Source organism: Mytilus californianus, unplaced genomic scaffold (assembly GCF_021869535.1).
Source record: "Mytilus californianus isolate M0D057914Y unplaced genomic scaffold, xbMytCali1.0.p SCAF_3, whole genome shotgun sequence".
Lineage (NCBI taxonomy): Eukaryota > Metazoa > Mollusca > Bivalvia > Mytilida > Mytilidae > Mytilus > Mytilus californianus.
In genome coordinates, this window is record NW_026262679.1 from 59,599,807 (window position 1) to 59,622,690 (window position 22,884).

Genomic DNA, 22,884 nt, shown 5'->3' on the forward strand with positions numbered 1-22,884 from the left:
TTTGTATTTAAATTTTTTATTGCGGATCAAGGGCTTTTGCTCGTGCTTTCGAAAAGAGGGCTCAGGGTTATGCGTACAACAGATAATTATAAACAATGTTACAGTATACAAAACACAACATAGAAATTGAAATAAAGTTAGATGTGGTGTGATTGCCAATGAGACAACTATCCATCAGAGTTTAAATGCAGTGGATGTAAGCAATCATAGGCAACCGTACAGCCTTCAACACACCGTATAGTAGGCTACAAAAGGCCACCACGTGAAAATGTGAAACAGTTCAAACGAGAAAACTAACGGTCTAATTTATAACTAAACAATCAACGAAATACAAATGTGAAACACATGAAACAACGACAACCATTGAACTACAGGCTCCTGACTTGGGGCAGGCACATAAAGAAAGTGCACGTGGCGGACTGTAGTGTAACAGCACAGCATAAGAAATAAATGTAAAAAAACAGTTTCAATTGGCTTAAATAAATAGATCGGTATGAATGGGTAATATAAATTCATCGGGATGATCTCGGGTGCTCCGGAAGGCACGTGTGGCACCCGTCGTGTTATTCGTGAAGGTAAAAACCCAGTGATTTGGTTTTATTTGGTAGTTCACATTCGAGGAAAAGATGACGGGATTGTGGTACGACAACTGGAACATATCCGTCGTCATCTGTGAAACAGATATTCAAAAAAGTTTGTTTTTTTCAATTAGTGGGAGGTATATCAGACAATGCAATTTATAAAAATAAAAGATCGATATTAGTATATGTTCAAATGATCATACACGCTAAAAAAATCGGAGAATTCTTATTTTATAGATTTGATGCTTTGTCGCTTAGTCCGATCCCCCCCATTTCCCTGTAACTTTAGTGTGAGTTTATTTAAAGTGTCTCATTTGTTGACAATAAAGTAAAAGTCTTTTGATTTGTGTCGAGCCTCCGACATTAATGTAGCGGCAGTGAGACACACCAAACCTATATTCCGTCGTCGGTAGTGGCGTCAGCGTCTTAATCATTTAGATTGTTAGGTTTCTCGTTTGGATTGTTTTTACATTATTCATTTCGGGACCGTTTATAGCTTACTATATGGTATGGGTTTTGCTCATTGTTGAAGACCATACAGTCATATATAGTTGGTAACTTCTACGTCATTTGGTTTGTTGTTGAGAGTTTTCCTATTGGCAATCATACCACATTTTCTTATTTTCATATATATTTTTTTTGCATTAAATATTCCGATTTAAACTGTTTTGACATGATAAATTTGTAAAACTCCATGAATTGTTATAAAACTTGTATAGGAGTTATTCTTCAAGATCAAGATAAAGCATCTACAGAAAAATATTTTTTTTAAATTTTGTTTTTACCAATAAATGTACCGATAAATGCAACATTACGCTTTTACACTGACAGCAGCAATATCAGGCGAAACACAGGGTTCCGTGGGATCTTTTACGAATTTATTATCATACTGCTTCCATTTGAGAACTAGGGGAAAAACGGCAGGAACAAGTGGTTTGGGGATATTCCCCTTATGTCCGAAATGCTGTTAATTTTTTAGTACTTTTTTTGTTAGTTTTGTCTGCCGTTCCCCTTTTTCATACCAAATGACTCTGAACAACAACTCGAACTTTAATTTGAACTTTAACTCAATGGATAGCGATACTCATCCAAAGCACATTAAACAAATGACATATGGAAATAGGTTTAAAAATAGAACATATTTTTTTCCGAAATGGTCACGTGGTTTTACCTCATCAAGTAATGTGATAACCACATCAAAAATGACAGGACCACATCAAATACTGAAACAAACACATCATGTAGTATAAGATTGTCAAATTTTGAAATATCATTACGAAATAATAAAACCACATCATGTAATGAAACAAATACATTACGTTAAGTCACATAGACATCAAGTTATGTCAAAACCGCACTGCCTAATGACACAAACACATTAAATAATGGTGAAACCACATCGAGTAATGACAAAACCATATTACGTAATGACAAAACTATATCAAGTCAATACGAAACCATATCGTATAATATCGAAATATCATTAAGTAATGACTATTCCATATTGAGTTATATCAAACCATCATTACGTATTGTCAAAACCATATTATGTGAAGACAAAATATCATCAAGTAATGTTAAAAACAACATAACATATATCAGAGTTCCACTTAAGACAGCTGTGGCGTCCCATTATCTGCCTTTTATTTTTTACTAATAGTATTTTGTTGGTTGTTCCTCTAAAAAGATCCATAGAGTTAAGAAAAAAACTTCTTTGTATAAATGATCAAGTTATTTATCTTATTACAGTAAATGTGTAATTCAATCAAACATGTACGATGCCGATTTTCGCATTTTTATTAAGTCAATCACTAAGTGGTATCAGTTATCGAATTTAAGAAACTAAACCACGTTTTAGTTAAATTATCGAATTGTGACAATATAAGTAAGTATTGATATGTTGGCCAAATCTATATATTTTCTCTTTTCATGGCCAAGTCAAATAGCTGCATTAATGTTTGATATAATAAACATTAAAATATGACATACCTGAATAAAAAACATTTTAGGCTTTCCAACTAAATTTTTACATTCATCGTCACCAAAGTTGTGTAGTATATCTTCTGTCAACACAGTGCTGTCCTTAGTAAAAATTACGTGTTGTCTCTCGTTGTTACGTGTGGGAATTTCACAACCATGTGAGCTGATTATACACGTCATACAGTCATGATCCCTGCCTATTGAATTTCTTATAACTATCAAAAGAAAAGAATAATTAAAAGCTACAAGGATACTTGTTTTATTTTACAAATTGCAAGAGTAACCTTAAAAATATGTAAATGCACATCTGATTACCTTCTAACTTTAATACTTTATTTATGACAACACCAAACATTCCAAAAGAGAATGCATGCATAAAATACAATTCTTTATCAAGTGTACACTCCTGTGTTACTGCATTCAGAAAACTCCTGTACCAATTCAAAAATACGACAGTTATTTTTCATTCGTTCAGTTGGTTGATATAAGCGAGCGTTTGATTTATTCAGGTTTTATGGACCTCCCCCTTTTCAATTTACCCTGGACTTTAGAATTTTTGTTAATATGTGTACCTTTTCACATACGAAACCAAAGCTCTTCTCGGAAACCGGACTTGCAGTACAAATAATGATCAAGTTGTCTACCTAAATGTTCGGTCAAAGTCGGTCATATGAATGCTTATATATTCGGTTTCAGAAATCAAATAAATATCCTTGGTACAGTTATGATAATTCAATTTAAAAGTCCACAAACTTGCTGATATTGCATTGTTTGGTATATTCTTAGGGTATCTGAATGGAAAATGTTTGCTGTAGAGTTGTCACATAATAAGACGCACAAGACTATAATATATTGATGCTATTATATGCCAAGTATTTAGATTCTTTTTGGCAGTAACAAAACCTGATCTGCAAGGTATTCCATCTGTATGACTCTATGCAATTTGCACGTCAATGTGTACTGTGTATGAAGTCGACAAGGAAAATAATCACTCGACTAAGAATTGTGTCGATAGGTATAGGGAACTTGACATAGTGCATGCGGATGTGCCATGAAGTCACAGAAACATAATTCTAATCCCAAATGAAGGAATGGAAAGAAGCTACAACAAATTTGTAGATCAAGGATTATTTGGGTAAAATACAGACTAAGTTTGTTTTTGTTTTTGTTTATGTGTCTTTTTGATCGAGTTAAGCCATTTCAATTGATATTTTATTGTGTGTCTTTTTATGTTGTAATGTTACACTACTGTTTCAGGTTATGGTGAAGATTGGTGCCTGATAAAACGTTTAAACCCGCTGCATTTGTATGCAACTGTCCTAAGTCAGGAGCCTGTTGTTCAGTGGTTTTCGTTTGTTGCATTGATGTGGTTCATAAGTGTTTCTCGTTTCTCGTTTTTTATAATATAGATTAGACCGTTGGTTTTCCTGTTTGAATTTTTACACTAGTCATTTTGGGGCTCTTTATAGCATGCTGTTCGGTGTGAGCCAAGGCTTCGTGTTGAAGGCCGTCCTCTCAGATCTGTACTTAGTGTCTTTTTGTTGTTTGGATGTACAAGTACCCGGCCACGTCCACTTGTAATTGTAGTATTCGTTCTTATGTTGTACTGTTACACCACTGTCCCAGGTTAGGGGGAGGGTTGGGATACCGCTAACCTGTTTAACCCCGCCAAATTCTGTATGTATGTGCCTGTCCCAAGTCAGGAGCCTGTAATTCAGTGGTTGTCGTTTGTTTCGGTTACATATTTGTTTTTCGTTAATTTTTTGGACATACATTAGGCCGTTAGTTTTCTCGTTTGAATTGTTTTACATTGTCATTTCGGGGCCTTTTATAGCTGACTGTGCGGTATGGGCTTTGCTCATTGTTGAAGGCCGTACGGTGACCTATAGTTGTTAATTTCTGTGTCATTTGGTCTCTTGTTGAGAGTTGTCTCATTGGCAATCATACCACATCTTCTTTTTTTATATTTGACCTATAATTGTTTACGTTTTACACATTGTGACTTGGATGGATAGTTGTATCATTTGCACTCATACCACATCTTCTTATTTATAAGTATATGTTTTATGTAGTGTTAGTCCTGTGTAATAGTGTTTATATATCTCAATGTATACGTTACGTTCGAGAATGTTAACACTATAAAGACTTCATCAAATCTGGTTTGTTGATTGTGTCCTTTTTCCGATTGTGACGTTTTCACGGTTTATGGATTTGCATGGTGGGTGATTCATGCATGCGAGTATCTCAGATCTATACTTTGTGTCTTTAGTGTTTTTGTCAGTTGTTTGTTTTGCTTTGTATCGATCTTACGAGTCCAGACCTTTTCAACTGTTTTTTTATAGTTTGTTCGTATGTTGTGAAGTTACAGTCATAGGTGGTCATAGCACCTTGTAAGATTTACACAAATGAATGATTATATATTCGGTATGAATTATCAAATAAATATCCTCATAAAGATGTAAGTATAACACTAAGAGCAATACCCAGTTTAGGGAGAGTGCTGGACGCCCTCGGACATGTTTAACCCCGTCACATTCTTTATCTGCCTGTCCTAAGTTAAGAGCCTGTAATTCAGTGGTTGTCGTTTGTTGTTGTATATTAGATTTGTTTTACGTTCATTGTTTTGTAAATAAATCAGGCCGTTAAGTTTCTTGTTTCTTGTTTGAATTGTGTTACATTTGTCATTACGGGGCCTTTTATATCTAGCTATACGGTATAGCTTTTGCTCATTGTTGAAGGTCGTACGTTGACCAATAGTTGTTTACTTCAATGTCGCTTGGTCTCTGGCTGAGAGTTGTCTCATTGGCAATCATATCACATCTTCTTATTTTCATAGTTCAGGAGATTAAAATTGACCCCATCCTAAACTCCGAAACATACAATTGTACCAAAACAAAAACACAAAAGACTAACAAAGGCAGAGGATTCTGACTTGGCACAGGCGCAAAAATGCGGCGGGGTTAAACATATTTTGTGAAATCTAAACCCCCCCCTATACATCTAGCCAATGTGGAATAAGCAAAAACACAGCAATACATATAGTAAAACACAGTTTAAAAGAAGTCTGAGTCCAATGTTAGAAGAAGTAACAGTAGAAACCAAGCATAATAACAATGATCAACATAAATTATTAAAGTACTTCTAGTAGTTACTGACATGTCACCTCCAGACCTCAATAAACTGATCAAAAACTTATGTCTTCATCATATGAAAATCGAACACAATTCCTCCCGTTAGGGAGTACCATGCCATCATAAAATATACGAGGAAAACATAACCCGTATCATGCCAACAACTGGTTTTAGAATAAATGTGTTTATTTCCGATGCAAAGACCCTATGAGTATATCAACACGACCCCGCCATCTCAGGTGCTCCGGAAGAGTAAACAGATCCTGACCTACATGTGACACCCGCTTTGTTGCTCATGCTGTACAAATCCGGTGGTAAGTCTTATTCGGTAGGTCACATTCGGAGAAAAGGGAACGGGATTGTAGTTACGACAATTGGAACATATCCGTTATCATCTGTGAAACGGATATTCCATAACGGTCAACCAACTCGTGATGAGGTCCATAAAATTGACGAATGAATGATTTTAACTTTACCACTTGGAACTCTTGGTTTAATAGCTTCCTCGTGAGCAGCAACCCTCTATCAAGAATATCATGATAGGAAATACAAGCACTGGAATATCGTATCAACTGGGAGATATATACTCCGTATGCAGGCGCTGCTGGAATTTGCTACATAGAAATGGAAAGTTTACAATTGTGAAGCTGAAATCATCTCTTTTGTCGTAAATTTTGTTTTCATCCTATCCTCATTGTTTATTTCTAGATGTAAGTCAAGAGATGAGACAGACTGTCGTCATTCACCATAAAATTGTCACAAAATTAGACAAATATATAGATGTCACTGCATAGTGAATATAATTATCATTTACAACGGACAGATAACGGCTGATCTGCTCGTTATACCGTTAAAATAGCATCATACATCATGTATTGTGTTATAACCGTAAATAAGACCGAGTTGGGAAGGGCATTTCTCGACAATTGAGAGTTATATTTTATATAGCCTACCTGATCAATTAGTTGAAGGGCACAGGACGCTGATCATACGGATGAGCCACAATCTCACAGCAGTACGATTTCGAATCCTGCTGATGAACATATAAAACTCATCAATGATATTTTGCTTATACTATGCATTAAATGCTTGATTTTGTTTATTAAATCAACCTATCAATAGTTTTGATAACTCAACAAATTTTAACTTTTAAACAAAGTAATGGTTGAATAAGGCAAGATAAGAGAGGCCATAAATCAGACATCAACAACAATGCAAGCGACATTCTTTACTAGCATTTTAACCAGCATGATCATTCAATTCTTTCTATGTGAATTAGGTATTGACAATTCACTTGGAAACCCAACATATACACAAACGACAATTAGCAAGGAGGAAATTCTGGATTATTTAATTTATATGAGGCTTACTTCATTCAGGAACTTCTTAAGAAGACAAAAATTAGAAAGAAGCTAGCAGTATCCTTTAACCTTACTTTCCGCTATATAGATGATGTTCTATCACTAAATAATTCAAAATTTTGTGACTATGTTGAACGCATCTATCCCATCGAACTTGATATAAAGGATACAACAGATACAGTTAAGTCGGCCTCATACCTTAACCTACATCTAGAAATTGAAAATGTGGGTCGCTTTAAAACAAAGCTTTACTACAAAAGAGATGATTTCAGCTTCCCAATTGTGAACTTTCTATTTCTATGTAGCAACATTCCAGCAGCGCCTGCATACGGAGTATATATCTCCCAGATGATACGATATTCCAGCGCTTGTCTTTCCTATAATGATTTCCTTGATAGAGGGTTGCTGCTCACGAGGAAGCTATTAAACCAAGAGTTCCAAGTGGTAAAGTTAAAATCATTCATTCGTCAATTTTATGGACCTCATCACGAGTTGGTTGACCGTTATGGAATATCCGTTTCACAGATGATAACGGATATGTTCCAATTGTCGTAACTACAATCCCGTTCCCTTTTCTCCGAATGTGACCTACCGAATAAGACTTACCACCGGATTTGTACTAGCATGAGCAACACGGTGAGTGCCAAATGTAGATCAGGATCTGTTTACCCTTCCGGAGCACCTGAGATGGCGGGGTCGTGTTGTTCATTCTTTAGTTTTCTTTGTTGTGTTTTGTGTACTGTTGTTTGTCCGATGGCCATGGCGTTGTCAGTTCATTTTCGACTTATGAGATTGAATGTCCCTTTAGTCTCTCTAAGCAAGTTTTGCTAGACAAAAGTATCTGAAACTAAATTGATATGAGTCCGTATCAACAACAGTTAAGATAGGGTCAGGTAGTTTTTATGTATTTGATTAAATGATATACCTTTCAGGTTTTGGAGCAGTTCCTCGCTAGAATTATTTTCTAACATCTTTATCTCAAATCCTAGTTGCTCGAACAGTTTCTTCATATTCTTACAGTCTAGGTCAGCAAATGGACGCTCGCTTTGCGCATCAAACTTACAATTAATTATGAATATGGCATATCCAATCTTACGACCGGTGAATTGGTAGCTATTACTGTTTCTCGTGTCTGATGAAAATCTAGTGGTGTTTAAGTGTGCGTTTAGTTCCCTTTGCCTTGATGAAAAGCCGTAATTGTCGTTAAATTCTCCGGACGGGATTGAGGACCTGATGTAATCCTCATTTGTCCCAGAGATACTCTCTGGTTTTACTATGAAAGCCTGTTTCATTCTACAATAGAAATTGTCAAAAGTATATCATTAGGAGCAATATCTAGTTATGATACAGCTGATAGATATTTTTAATGATAATTATTATGTAACGTGTAGTGGAATAATGTAAGATAACCCACATAAAGGGCAATTGACCTAGAAAAAAAGTTTCATCCTTTCCTCCCGAATTATGTTTTTCTATAAATGACAAATGAAAATTGGTGCAAATGTTTTTTTTTACACTATCAAAGATGCGCCAGACGCTCGGTTTGTCTCATAATACTCACCAATGCTACTCTAATAACAAACAAAATAGAAGGCAAAACCAAACACGAAGTCGAAGAGCATTGCAAGCCAAACAATTTCCAAAATACAGCTAAGACCATCTTTGCCTGGCAGTATCGAATAATTCCAATTTTTATACAAAATATCTACAGAAAAAAAATTATCATTGATATTTCATGTCAACACAAAGTGCTTGCTACTGGGGTCGTGATATCATCAGGAACATAATGTCCAACCCCGTGGCATTAAATATTGACTCAGGGGTTGTAAAAACTCCTCAAAGATACCATGCTTATGGGTTTTACTCATTGTTGACGGCCGTACGGTTGCCTATGATTGTTTACATCCACTTCATTTGAACTTTGGTGGATAGGTGTCTCATTGGCAATCCTACCACATCTCCTTATTTTTATATTATAATTTGTTACGTTATTTTCAAGCAACAGTAAAATTATTAGTGACATTCGCAGCCTTCGGCTAAATATTAAGTACGATTTTGATAGGTTTGATCCAGTTCCAAATAAAGAATATTATTACACAAATGGTAAAATTATTTAATGACATTATTCCCATACATGAAATAATCAAAATTAAAATTTTTCTTTTTTTCAAAAACTTGATTTGCCGATTATTTTTCATATGATCTGTTGGAATGTTGCTACATATAATTAGAAAATTCGCCAAATGGATGCGGAAATCATCACGTTAGTCGTAAATTTTGTTCTCTCAACCGATCCTCATTGTCAATTTCGAGATGAAAGTTAATATAATAGGCAGACTGTCCCAGCATAGGGGAAGGGTTGAACACTGACAAACATGTTTAACTCCGCCACATTCTTTATGAGTCTGTCCCAAGTCAGGACCTATAGTTCTGTGGTTGTCATTGCGCAGATATAACATATTTGTTTTAACGTAAATTGTGTTGTTATTTACTAGACCGTCAGTTTTCTCGTTTGAATTTTTTCTACATTTTTCATGTGGCCTTTTATAGCCGATTATACGTTATGAGTTTTTCTCATTGTTGAAGTTCGTACGGCGGCCTATGATTGCTTATATCCACATCATTTGAACTCATTGGCAATCATACCACATCTCCTTATTTTTATATTAAAAGTATCTATTGTATCCTTTATTTCAAATCTGATGGAATAGATGCGTTTGATTCTGAATTGTTTAGTGAGAGGACACCATCTATATAGCTCAACGTGGAGTTAAAGAAAAAGGCAAACTTCATTATATTCTTCCTTAGAAGCTGTAATGTTCAAACTTACTCTACCCATCGTGCGGTGCTTACATATCTAAATTGATACCTAACGCTGGTGCATGTTTACACTGTACAGACCTCAATAGCAGAGGTGTGCTCAATATACAAAAACTGGTAGAACAGAGAAATGTAAAAGAACGATTGAAATCGACACTACCAGAGTTTTATCGTCACCATCGGAAATTGGCTGACCAAAACGATTTGTCTGTGTCTAAATTCACTAGTGACATGTTTTTTGCAGTTTTAAATCTTAAGATACAAGAATAGATCTGTAATTTTATCGATTTTTTCCTATTGCGAATGTGACATTTAGAATGAGTATGGATTCGCATGCCGGGTGATACAAGCACGGCAAGGGACGTTTACCCGTCTTGCTCTGTTATGAGTTCATGCTATTCACTCAGTTTTTGTTTGTTACCTTGATTTGTCTTTATCGACTTATGTGATTTGAACATCGTAAACAACCGGTGCCCTTATTTACCAACGGCATTAATCACCTAATTGCGTTAACTTCTAACATAAAATTTCTGATTAGGCAGAAAAAAAATGTGTTATACAGATTTACTTATCTTCTTATGAAATTAAATGTATGATGCAACATTGTTATATGCTTTGAAAACGTCATTTACCTTCTAACAAGCTTCATTATACTGGAATCGTCGAACTGGCTTTCTGTAAAAACAGATGATATATGGTTAACATTTTGATTAAAAAAAAACTTTAACAAAGTATGTTTGCATCATATCCTATGGGATTAACTTATTGTTGAGGGTCGTATGGTGGTTTATGATTGTGTAAATTCCTAGCGGATTGTTGTCTCATTAGCAATCATACCACGTTTTCTGATTTTTGTATTACATTTCCTATATCCTACCTTCTATATATTTCAATAGAATTCTGCGGTGTCACATGCTGACTGTGTGTACTAGTATCTTGAAAATACACGACGATACAAGAGTTATCGTTCATGTGATTCTACGATATAAGATATGTAAAATATTCAAAGTTAGTAAATGTATTCATCATAGATACAGATACTCATGTTTTTTTTTCAAAGTAACAGACAGTATGTATGATATAAATATTACATAGTCCATCAGTGGCCTAAAATTTTATATATACGCTCAAAAGTTTAATATCGGGACTCGACATGAGCTCTCATCCAATATACAATTTACTGACCGTGTATATGTTACAGGGAATTTGTAAAATCAGGGATTTTGTAAAATCACTGAAATTTCAGGGAATTTGTAAAATCACTGAACTGATTAGTGATTTTATAAAATCCCTGATTTTGACCAGTGATTTTACAAAATCCCTGAAATAATTAAGATCTGTTTTACAGATTCACTGATTGTTTTCAGGGAATTTGTAAAAATAATTTCATTCTTATTGATTGAAAATTTCTGTGAAAAAAGCCTACAGCAGTAACACTCAATAAGTTTGAGGTTAATCTGGCCTTTATTTTAATACTAAGTGAGCAGTTTTCATGCACTAAACAACTGACATACTGTAGAAAAATGTCTCAGGCATAGATGTCTTTAAATCAAGAGCAAACATACACACAAAAGTTACTCCAAATAGTTGAGGGAAAATTAAAGTGCAACATATGGAACCGGGAAAAATATGATGAAATTTTGGAACTTATTGTCAAAGAGCCACAGAAAGAAGACAAAACAAACTCTTATTGCTACCTAGTTAGAAAGTAAGTTACTGTTTATTATAGTTTTTTCTGTAATTACTGTAAAAATAAAGTAAAAAAAATATTTCATTTTTTTATGATAATCAAATATAAAATTTTAAACGGAAGATTAGGTTGATTGCTGTCATAAGAGAAGAAAAACACATATGTAAGGAATAAGAAATTGAGTGGGTTTGGTTATTTGATCAAGTGGCAAATATTACAGTCATGCCTATCAGGGCAAGAGCATCTTATTGTGACATGAAAATTGATATATAAAAAGCAAATAAGTGTTGTATTATTTATTTGCTGACTAGAAAATAACATTTATATTCACAAAATGGTTATTTGATCCAGTGGCAAATATTACAGTCATGCCTATCAGGGCAAGAGCACCTTATTGTGACATGAAAATTGATATATAAAAAGCAAATAAGTGTTGTATTATTTATTTGCTGACTAGAAAATAACATTTATATTCACAAAATGGTTATTTGATCAAGTGGCAAATATTACAGTCATGCCTATCAGGGCAAGAGCATCTTATTGTGACATGAAAATTGATATATAAAAAGCAAATAAGTGTTGTATTATTTATTTGCTGACTAGAAAATAACATTTATATTCACAAAATGGTTATTTGATCCAGTGGCAAATATTACAGTCATGCCTATCAGGGCAAGAGCATCTTATTGTGACATGAAAATTGATATATAAAAAGCAAATAAGTGTTGTATTATTTATTTGCTGACTAGAAAATAACATTTATATTCACAAAATGGTTATTTGATCCAGTGGCAAATATTACATTCATGCCTATCAGGGCAAGAGCATCTTATTGTGACATGAAAATTGATATATAAAAAGCAAATAAGTGTTGTATTATTTATTTGCTGACTAGAAAATAACATTTATATTCACAAAATGGTTATTTGATCCAGTGGCAAATATTACATTCATGCCTATCAGGGCAAGAGCATCTTATTTTGACATGAAAATTGATATATAAAAAGCAAATAAGTGTTGTATTATTTATTTGCTGACTAGAAAATAACATTTATATTCACAAAATGATAATAAAAAAAGACAACAGAGAATATAGGTAAGAATACGTACTTGCATGTCAACGTTTTACTTACTTTGGTCATATCTCAAATACATGTATTCTATCACAAAGTGATAAAACTCTAAATAAATTTCTAAACTTTCTCATCTCTTTTAATCCAAATAAAAGTACAGTAAATATTTTGTTTAATGTAGGTATGAAGTTCTTCAATGTGGAGATGTGAAAAAAATCGTAAAAAACGGTATTCGTCAGATGAAGATGTAAAATATTATGTATGTCTTGAAGACATGTACAGCATAGTGCAGAAAATTCACATATCAATAGGTCATGGTGGTAGGGATAAAATGGTAAAGGAGGCAAATAGAAAGTATGCAAATGTTTCATACGAAGCTTTATAACTTTACAAGGAACTTTGCGAGGAATGCCAACTTAAAAAACGTAGAACTGCTAGTAAAGGCATTGTCGTTAAGCCTATAATAAGCAAAGAGTTCAACTCCCGAGGACAGGTTGATTTGATAGACATGCAATCATTTAAATACAATGACTATAGATTTTTAATGGTATACCAAGATCATTTAACAAAATTTGTAATTTTACGCCCACTTACATCAAAGCGTGCATATGAAGTAGCAATGCAAATACTTGATATCTTCCTACTTTTCGGAGCTCCAAACATCCTCCAAAGTGATAATGGTGCCGAATTCACTGCAAACATCATTAGTGAGCTTAAAAACTTATGGCCGGAATGTAAAATTGTTCATGGTAAACCTCGACACCCCCAGAGTCAGGGCAGCGTTGAGCGAGCTAATGCTGATGTCAAGGATATGGTTATCACATGGATGCGAGATAATCATTGTAAAGACTGGCCTGTCGGTGTCAAATTTGTACAGTTTGAGAAAAACAGAAGTCATCATTCAGGCATAAACAGAGCTCCCTACAAAGCTATGTTTGGGGTAGACGCAAGAGTTGGGCTAACATCATCCTCACTCCCTGATGAACTTATAGCTAAAATTGACAGCGAAAAACATTTGTCAGATTTAGCAAACATGGAGCTCAATATAAATACTGATGACGAAAACATATGTACAACTGATGATGAAGCAATGGAGATTTCTGAGCCACAACCTACTGAACCAAAAACTGACATGTGTGTTGTATGTGAAGCAACTGCATTGAATGCAACTTCTTTGTTCTTCTTGTAACAAAACTGTACATGCTTTATGTGGAAAATCTATCATAACAGAAGACTTTCAGTCAAAAGTAATTTGCTTTCTGTGTGATACAGAAACGGTCATTGAAAAAGAACGTGCAAACGCTTCCGAGTCAATGGTAAAACAAGCTAATCGTATGCTTAGTCGGTCTAATAGAGTTTTAGAAGAAGTAGACATTGGATGTAATATTATCATTCCTATCCCAGTCGTTGATCGCGGAAAAGGTGATCCCCGAAATATAATGGCTATTGTCCATGGAAAGTCAGAGAAAGGCTATCGTCTTGCTACCAAGCATGGTATTCTGTTAGGGTCATACACAAGAAACCAGTTTGAACCCACTGATTCCTTGTTTTTGAGTCCACCAGCTGTTTCAATTGAAAACTTTATATCTATTCGACAAGCTGTTAAACTGTCTTCCATTTGTGATGGACAAGGATTTTTAAAATGTCGATGTTCTGGAAAGAATAAATGTGAACAAAATAGGTGTGCCTGTAGAAAATCAGGACAATTATGTAATAGTATATGTCACCCAAACTTGTCATGCAAAAATAAGTAAATAGTGGTCTAAATATATGTTTATATGCCTTTAAGTCATTATCATTATATATTAGTTTTAGCTCATAGTATCTATTAAACAAATGCATTTCAAAATCATTAGTCTATTTTTATATTAAGAAAAACACATTTCTAATAGCAAGTTAAACTTGTAATCAGGGATTTTACAAAATACCTAGCTTTATTTTCAGTGATTTTGTAAACTCCCTAACAATTTCAGGGATTTTACAAAACCACTGAAACTGTTAGTGATTTTACAAAATCACTAATTAGTCCAGTGATTTTACAAAATCCTTGATTTTACAAATTCCCTGTAACATATATACCATATTAGGCAATTCTAGTCTGTGTCATATATATTATTATTTGTAGTACGAATTATTCTACCGGTTTGTCTATTATGAATAATAGAAAAAAAGCAGTAGGGGCCATTTAGACCATATTTGGCTACAATATTTGGTCACTCCATAGATAATCTTAAGATTTCACGAATCTTAATATGTTCAGTCAGTAAAAATAAGACATGTCATAAATGAAATGATTTTCTTCTGAATTTTCTGTCCATAGTTGGGGTTTAGGTTATGTGTTTTGTGCGATTTGGCAGTTTAATCATTTTATAGGGTCTACTCGTTCGGTCACGTTAATAAAACTAACTGTGTTTATCGATTGAAGAACATTAGAATTTGTAATGAGTAATGAAGGTGAACCAGATATCTCGTTGACAACCGTTTAAACGCTGTAAACCAACAGAGTAAAGAAAATGAGGCAATTATTGGTTCTAAAGTGACTCTGAGAAGCGTATCAGGGTGTTAACCAGTTGATGAAATCCCAGGTTAAGAAGTTTAAAACAGACGCTATCTATCAATGGAAATATGACAGTACTAAGATCCAATTTAACTTTAACGCTGAAAATCTCGAGGATCTTGTTCTGACATTATGGGCCATAGACAAAGAGAAAGAAGATTATGCACGAGATTTGTTATCATCTACCGAAGATAGAATGAATCATCGTAACAAGATCATTTAAACAGCTGACACCCCCCAGGGAGGTTGAGATATCGCTAGGCAATATGACGCTAATCCTGTTACAAGGGATTCTGAGGATAAAACGAAAATAATCCGAGCTGATAATAGATATGTTCACAAGAAAAAAGGGAAGGCTTAGTTAGGCCAACAATCAGTCTCTTTTAGGTTAGGCTCCAAATTTCGTTCCGCAGTACTTTCGTGGGCCTCAGCAACCTTTGTTCAACGGAATTCCCTTTTAACAAGGTTTCAATGCTGGAAAAATGCAGAAGGGACAATGCTCCTGTTGTAGGTCCTACACACACTACCGGTCAAGCTGTCCTTACGTCAACAGTAGTAAACCAGCCACCCAATCCAGACCTCAATCAATTTCTGAAAAATGAGTATTCTTTTCATTAACTTGAACTTTCACCTATAGATAATTATATTTATTATAATTTGACCAATGATTATTTTGAATATGAACTAGGTCAATCTGATATAATTTGTGAGATTAAACCTAGCAAAATCAATCAATTTTTGATAGATATTGGTGAGCCTAAATTTATGATAAATAATATACATGATAAAGGAGATGGTTATATTTTACTTTTCTATTCAAATCCAATATCGATTTGGTTGTCTAATAATTTATTTTCTTTGACAAATGTAGATTTTGTTAGATCGGCTAATACAGATTTAGTAGCTAGAGGTTTAATTGTAGAGACGTCAGATATTCCCTTTGTTGTTAGTCCATTAACTATTTCAGTTCAGTCAAACAGTAAAAGACGTTTAATATTAGATTTGAGAGAATTTAACAGACAATTATGGAAGCAGAGTGTACAATTGGAATTTATGCGTATTCCAAAACATTATATTCTTCCAATTCATATGGGTCAATATCCCTAATGCGCCCCAAAATGAGGTACTCAACTATGAATAGAAATAAAAAAAAACCTGTATGCAATGATGTTGGACATGATGCTCTTTAAGTTATTGACTGAGCTTAGCCATTTGTCCTTTTTTGAAGAGCAGAGGACTGTACAATAAAGATGTAAAAACTTTAGAGCTGTTAAATGTTTGTAAAGAACTGAATTTTCAGAGAATTTAACTGACTTTTCACTTGCTGAAGCGGCATCACGTAGGGCCTCTCGGGGTTGCCCAATTTTTTGAAAAAATTGATCTCACTTCATGCCTCGAAAATTTAACCACATTTTTGAAAATTTCTAAGCTTCGAAACAAGCTATCAGACATATCCAAGTTTACGATATGGACAGAGGAATGGACGAAAAGACTACCATTGTGGCCTACCTGAAATGAATTTACCATCTTCACCCATTTATGTTTAAGTATGACGTACATTCTGCAATCACCATGTCGATATTTTCCCGCCTCTTACTAAATATCTAGGATGTGCATGGGAATTTAACGGTGTTAAAATATTTCAAATATTAAAATTGAGAATGGAAATGGAGAATGTGTCAAAGAGACAACAACCCGACCATAGAGCAGACAACAGCCGAAGGCCACCAATGGGTCTTCAATGCAGCGAGAAACTCCCGCACCCGGAGGCGTCCTTCAGCTGGCCCCTAAACAAATATGTATACTAGTTCAGTGATAATGGACGTCATACTAAACTCCAAATTGTACACAAGAAACTAAAATTAAAAATGATACAAGACTAACAAAGGCCAGAGGCTCCTGACTTGGGACAGGCGCAAAAATGCGGCGGGGTTAAACATGTTTTTTGAGATCTCAACCCTCCCTCTATACCTCTAGCCAATGTAGAAAAAACAAACGTACAATAGTAGTATTGTTGTTCTCAGTACTGCTTGTTATATTTTTACTAAACTAACTTGACCACTGATTACAAAATAGAGAGGAGAAGGAAAGCAAAACATTGTTTTATTAGATGATGAACTTGTTGTACATGATGATGAGGAATTGTGTAGTCAAAAGAGAAATATTAAGTAGGGGCTTGTACCAAAGACCGAAAATTCTATCTGGACACCTACTAAAAGCCTCACTTTTTAGGCATCAACATTGATACAGATAAAGGAGTTTATAGTATTCCTGACAATGGTATTGATAAGATTATGAAAACAATTTCAGAAATTGACTTGTGCTTACCCAAAATAGTTTTTGGAAGTGAAATCTACATGAAGCCAATGTTAAACCTTTCAAGTAAGCTGTTTCTTGACAGTCTAATGTGCATAGTGACCCAAGCAATAAGGGTTACGGTGATTATATTGTGAAAAACCCATGTGGTATTGTTCACGGTACGTGGTTAGAATCTGAAATTCCACAAGGAAGGAGTTGACTGCATTGAAAAATTAATTTTTGTCGTTGATAAATTTTTGAACTGGCAAGAATATAAAATGGTTAACCGCCAACCAAAATGTTGTTAGTATTATAAGTAAAGGGAGCACTAAATCAATACTGCAAAAGTTAGCTTTAGACATGTTTAGCAACATATCAAACACAATGATGATATTAGATTCACATTGAGGGCGTAAACCCGAATCGGTGTATCGAATTTAAACCAAGATATTATTGTCACTGCAGAATGATAGTTTTCAATAATTTAGGAGGGTTTTTTTCAGCAATTTGAATATATGTTATTGAAAAGCATGATGTATGCAGGGTATCCACGACATCTTGGTGTAAATTTTGGTATTGTATGGATTACACGTACTGAGAATGAAAGAGTAGATTAACTTTTTTGGATTATTGATTTAGATTATTGGACTATTTCTGAATTTATATTTTAGATAGTTTAATCTCTTTGGGGACCTTATAAGATTGATTGGTTTACCTCTGATGACAGTTAAAATTGATTGTTTATTATTTTGGAATTTGTATTCATCAAGCGTTGACGCTTTATAGGTTTACTGCCGAGGAATCGATGGGTGGTTTGTTACACCTGTTTCTTTTATCCCACTCGCATTAGTGTATATGCGATAGTGTAAAGCTGTTGGTACTTAAATTACCTTACTGGCGCACTACCACTTATTGACCAATGCTCTGTCCTTATGGTGACGATTTCATTTCTGAGGTGTCAAATTTTATAGATCTTCCTACTTACAAAAATGCTTCTATCGCTGGTAAGAGTAAGAAGTCTATATTTGGCAATGTTGATTTAACATCTCGCATATGTAGGCATTTATGATGGATTTTAAATCCAGTTAGATAATTTGGATATGACCATGTATTATATATTCAATTACAAGTAAATTTGTACAGGCATTTGCTGGAGAATTGCAGAATCTACCTGTTTTGCTTGTAAGTAAAATGAATACTTCTAGAATTATTTTCGGATTCTCTAGCATTTTCTACTACAAAAGGATATTATAAGAGTGGTTTTTTTATGGTGGAAGAATAAGGCTACATTGTATGGAACTGAAAATGATGATAGTTTACCACCTAAAGCTTTATACGTTGGTATATACTTAGTTTCCTTCACATAGTAGAGCAATACTGTTAGTCCACTTCTTCAGGCGTTTTACTCTTTAAAGTGGATACATTCTCTTATTGGCACACACTAATTCATCTTTAGTAGTCAACGTTCTAGAAGGTGCGAAACATAGTTTAGCTACCCCTTTGAATAAAAAGGAACCTTTTTCGGTAGAACTTCTGAATTGGCCAAGTCGTATGGTCTTGCAATTTACCTTTTTTTAATTTATTATTTAGGAATATGAATTGTGGTTTCGAAATGTGGGTTTTAACGAAAATGAACTAAAATCACTGTAGGGCCTTCAACAATAAACAAACCCACACAGCACAGTTATCTTCAAAAGGATCCAGGCCTGACAAAATGTTAAACAATATAATAGAGAAAACCAACGGTTGTAATTTGCAAAAAAATAAATAAACGAAGAACAAATGTGACAGAAAACAACTATCAATGTACAGGCTTCTGACTGGATGATAAAAAAATGTACGGGAATTAAACATTTTTTAGTACTCAATCCTCTCCTTACCACAAACAGTAGTGTAACAGCACAACATAAAACAAACTGTGTAAAATTCTGTCAAAATGAGTTTGACAATAACACGAGGTACCATTCCAAGACCATTCGCAGTTATTTAAAGTTTGTAAATATACCGATTATGACATATTTTTTATTGTAATATTTTTAATTAGTTTTTGCACGGCGGGCTTTACAAGAGAGCAGGAGGCGCTTAGTCTGTCGGCGCAACCAATCTCGTTTTTTTTCTGGAGTTTATTCGTTCCCCAAGTCTTTGTTTTTTACCTATATTTTTTATGATTTTAATGGATTGATAAGATTAAAACTACCGACGACAGCAAACATTGCATTATAAACTTGCAACTAATAACGAAGTTATCACCAGAGAATGACGAAAAACTGTACTGTCACGAATTTGTTTACTTCTGTAATTGTTTGTTAGTCAAAACTAATCATCTGCATAATTATCCTAGTTCGTACCGAAGTGTGCAATTACACTTGATACCAGGAATTGAGCTGTATTTCAGAACGGCACTTACCTGGTTGCATATTTATCCTTTCTTTAACATTTATTTTGATGTAATATGCTGTTTTTTACCATTTTTGGTAGTCGAATAATATACACAGTCACGACTTAAATAGTGTCTAATTGTTTTAAAAATATAATTAGTCAGTTCAACGAATATGTAACCAAATATAAGGTTGGAAGACTAATATTTTTTTTAGATCTGTTATTTAAATTCAACGAAAAGTTTAGAAGTTTAATCTTATGAAACATTTATTTAAACGCATGTCGTCTATACATTTGCTATTTGATTTAAAACCGGTTTTTAGGCTTTCTTTTATACTCAAGTGTATAGCTGATTGTTTTAATTTGTGTAATTTGATGTGTACATTGTATATAGTCGGTGACAAGTAATATAATGACAATTTCGTTTGATAATAATTATAAACTTTGACAGTTTGTGAATTTGCATATAATTTAATTGTCAAAACTGTTTAGGGTGAAGCAAAATATTATGGTAGTTACAACCGAGTCATATTAATTTTGATAAGATCCATACAACCTTTACCATGTAAGCTCGAGTCCTAAATGGGGGTTAGGATAAGGCTATATGAAACGATTTACAGCACCAGAAAGGGTCTAGCAGAGCATCCAGAGCCAGTCGCAAACAAAGAGGTGATTACGTGACAAAGTTTATAACTTTTATTATAGCTATAATATTCTGAAAGAAATCCATGTTAACAAAATCTGAATAAACAAATTATTTTTTAGCCCGTAACGCAGATTTTTTTTTAAATTTTCGATTGTACATTGTGCAAGAAGGGCCGCGCTTTTTAGTATAAAATAAGTTCGGTCACATGATTGGTTGCTCATATGATCAACGACCGTAAAAGATGGAAAGTGTTCATTCACAAATAAAAGAATGTTAGTATTTAGCTTAAAGTCAGCGACAACAGGTGAAATTGAAAGGAAAACTGAAAATTTAACCACTTAGCTAGAAGCTTGTTGCTTGTATAAACAGGTCTTGAAATCGTCATGATAACTGTAAGCTACCGAGCTCTTTTGAAACTATAATTGGCCACAATATTTTGTAAAGGTGGTTTGTAATTATTCAGTCAATTCCGTGTTTCTAATCACATGGGTTTCTCAGGTTTATATTTTTCTATGCTACAATTTGGAGTTTAATCTGTGGCAAGAACTTTAAATCTCGATGTTTGTCATGAGGGGCTAGAATTTGGTTTGGTATCTGAACCTCGAAGTTGGCGATAAAGTTAAAAATAACTGTTTCAAGTTAAAAAATTTATACGATGTATATAAAAGGAGATCGGTTTAAGCCTCTATTTGTTGATAGCAGAGTGAAGTGTTCGAGCTTCGTAATCCTATTACAGACTGTAGTTTACAGTTCCACAAGACACCAAGGACGAAGATGTAAACAATCCTAATCAAACGCATAGCCCTAACAACGATCAAATCCTATACTGTACCGTAAGCTATAAATTGCCCTCGCAATAAAAAATGAAAACACTTAATAAGTCGACGTTACCAGTCTCCCTTCTTTTGAAATTAATGCGGTTCCCTCAGTATAGAAATTAGAAGATTTGGTATGATTGTCTATGAGACAACTTTCCACCAGAGACCAAATCACGTAGGTAGCAAGTTTTCTGCTTTTACCTTGATTTGTAATTTGTTATAGGATTTAAGAGATTCAAACATTGACATACTACAGTGACTGTTGTTTTTAATCCATTTTCAGTTGTAACTAATGAATAAATCAGACTTCATTATCATTCAGTACACATCCAACGGATTAAGTGTAAAGATTTTATAGACACTCTTAAAAAGCATAACATTACGCAATGCTAACATATAAGTATTGACAGAATGTAGGACCATAAATGGTTGTCGACATGATGTAGGATAATAAATTATTGTAACTGTATACAAGCGCTGATTCACTAATGAGTGGTTTGTAGAGAAAACGCGCGTCTGATATACAGATTTTGAATCCTGTTAAATATGATGAGTTTATTTGCATTTTTCATTATCAAAATATTTCAATTTATTAAACAGACATCAATGTTACAATCGATGACAGCAATGATAACATGATAGACTATCAACCAACAACAAAGTTGTCATCACAAGGATGACGAAATACTGCACTTCTTAATTTCATTTACTTTTATAAGGTATTGTCAAACAAAATTAATGACCTGCGCTCGTAATCGAACTGGAGTGTGATTTTACAATTGATACCACAAATTGAACAGTATTTCAAAATGACACTTACCTGACTGCATATTTTTTTTTTTCTTGCTAATATGTGATATGCTGTTACTTTTACCAATTGATATATTCATGTGTAATTGTCAAATAAGTATCCAAAGCAAATCTTTAGATACTGTTTCTTTCTTGAAAATCTATCATTTGTCAATAAAGATCCGTCCAATAACGAATACGTCAACAGATAAAGTTAACAGACAAATATGTTTCCCTTGAACTATTACCTTGAATTCTACAAAAGGTTTAAAATTTTATTTTGATGAAACATTTGATAAGCACATGCCAACTAACCCCGTCAATCTTCTATACATTTAAAACCCGTTTCAAACCGGGTGTACGATTTTCTGTTATGTTTAATTTTATGACATACATTTAGCTAAATATGTGTTATTTGACAAGTTATTACAGTCAGTAATCACAAATAAGTATAGTTAAGTGTAACAATTTGCGAATTTTCTTATTCTTTAAATGTCTAAACTGTGTAGGGCGAAACTATATATAATGATTATATAAACGTGGGATATTAATATAAATGAGATGAGACCAACTTAACCCCTTAGTTTATTTATTTTGTATTCAAAATTATTTATTTTGTAAAAATATTTCCTTTCTCTATTGGTACTGTACAGGTATACCTAACAACAAAATTATTTTCATTTACCTGTGTTTAAAGTTATTGCAAATGGATGGTATTTTTGTTCGAGCATATTGTTTTTCTTTAATTGTTTAACATTTCT

General features: G+C 33.9%; 1 protein-coding gene across 6 annotated transcripts in view; it reads right to left on the reverse strand.

Moving 5' to 3' along the window:
* Positions 1 to 22,370, reverse strand: part of LOC127733084 (caspase-7-like) — a 32,609-nt gene extending 10,239 nt beyond the window's left edge. The window contains exons 1-4 of one of the 6 annotated variants that reach the window (XM_052242370.1): positions 22,155 to 22,370; positions 10,506 to 10,548; positions 7,979 to 8,346; positions 2,571 to 2,776 (exon numbers count right to left, since the gene is read on the reverse strand). In XM_052242370.1, the coding sequence (XP_052098330.1) occupies positions 2,571 to 2,776; positions 7,979 to 8,346; positions 10,506 to 10,548; positions 22,155 to 22,224 (687 nt within the window). In that variant the 5' untranslated portion in view covers positions 22,225 to 22,370. Of the gene's footprint in view, positions 1 to 2,570; positions 2,777 to 7,978; positions 8,347 to 8,614; positions 8,738 to 10,505; positions 10,549 to 13,230; positions 13,490 to 19,898; positions 20,040 to 22,154 lie in introns of those variants that run through there. The other 5 variants (XM_052242371.1, XM_052242369.1, XM_052242372.1 and 2 more) reach the window with 5 other exon arrangements.
* Positions 22,371 to 22,884: the final 514 nt, after the last annotated feature.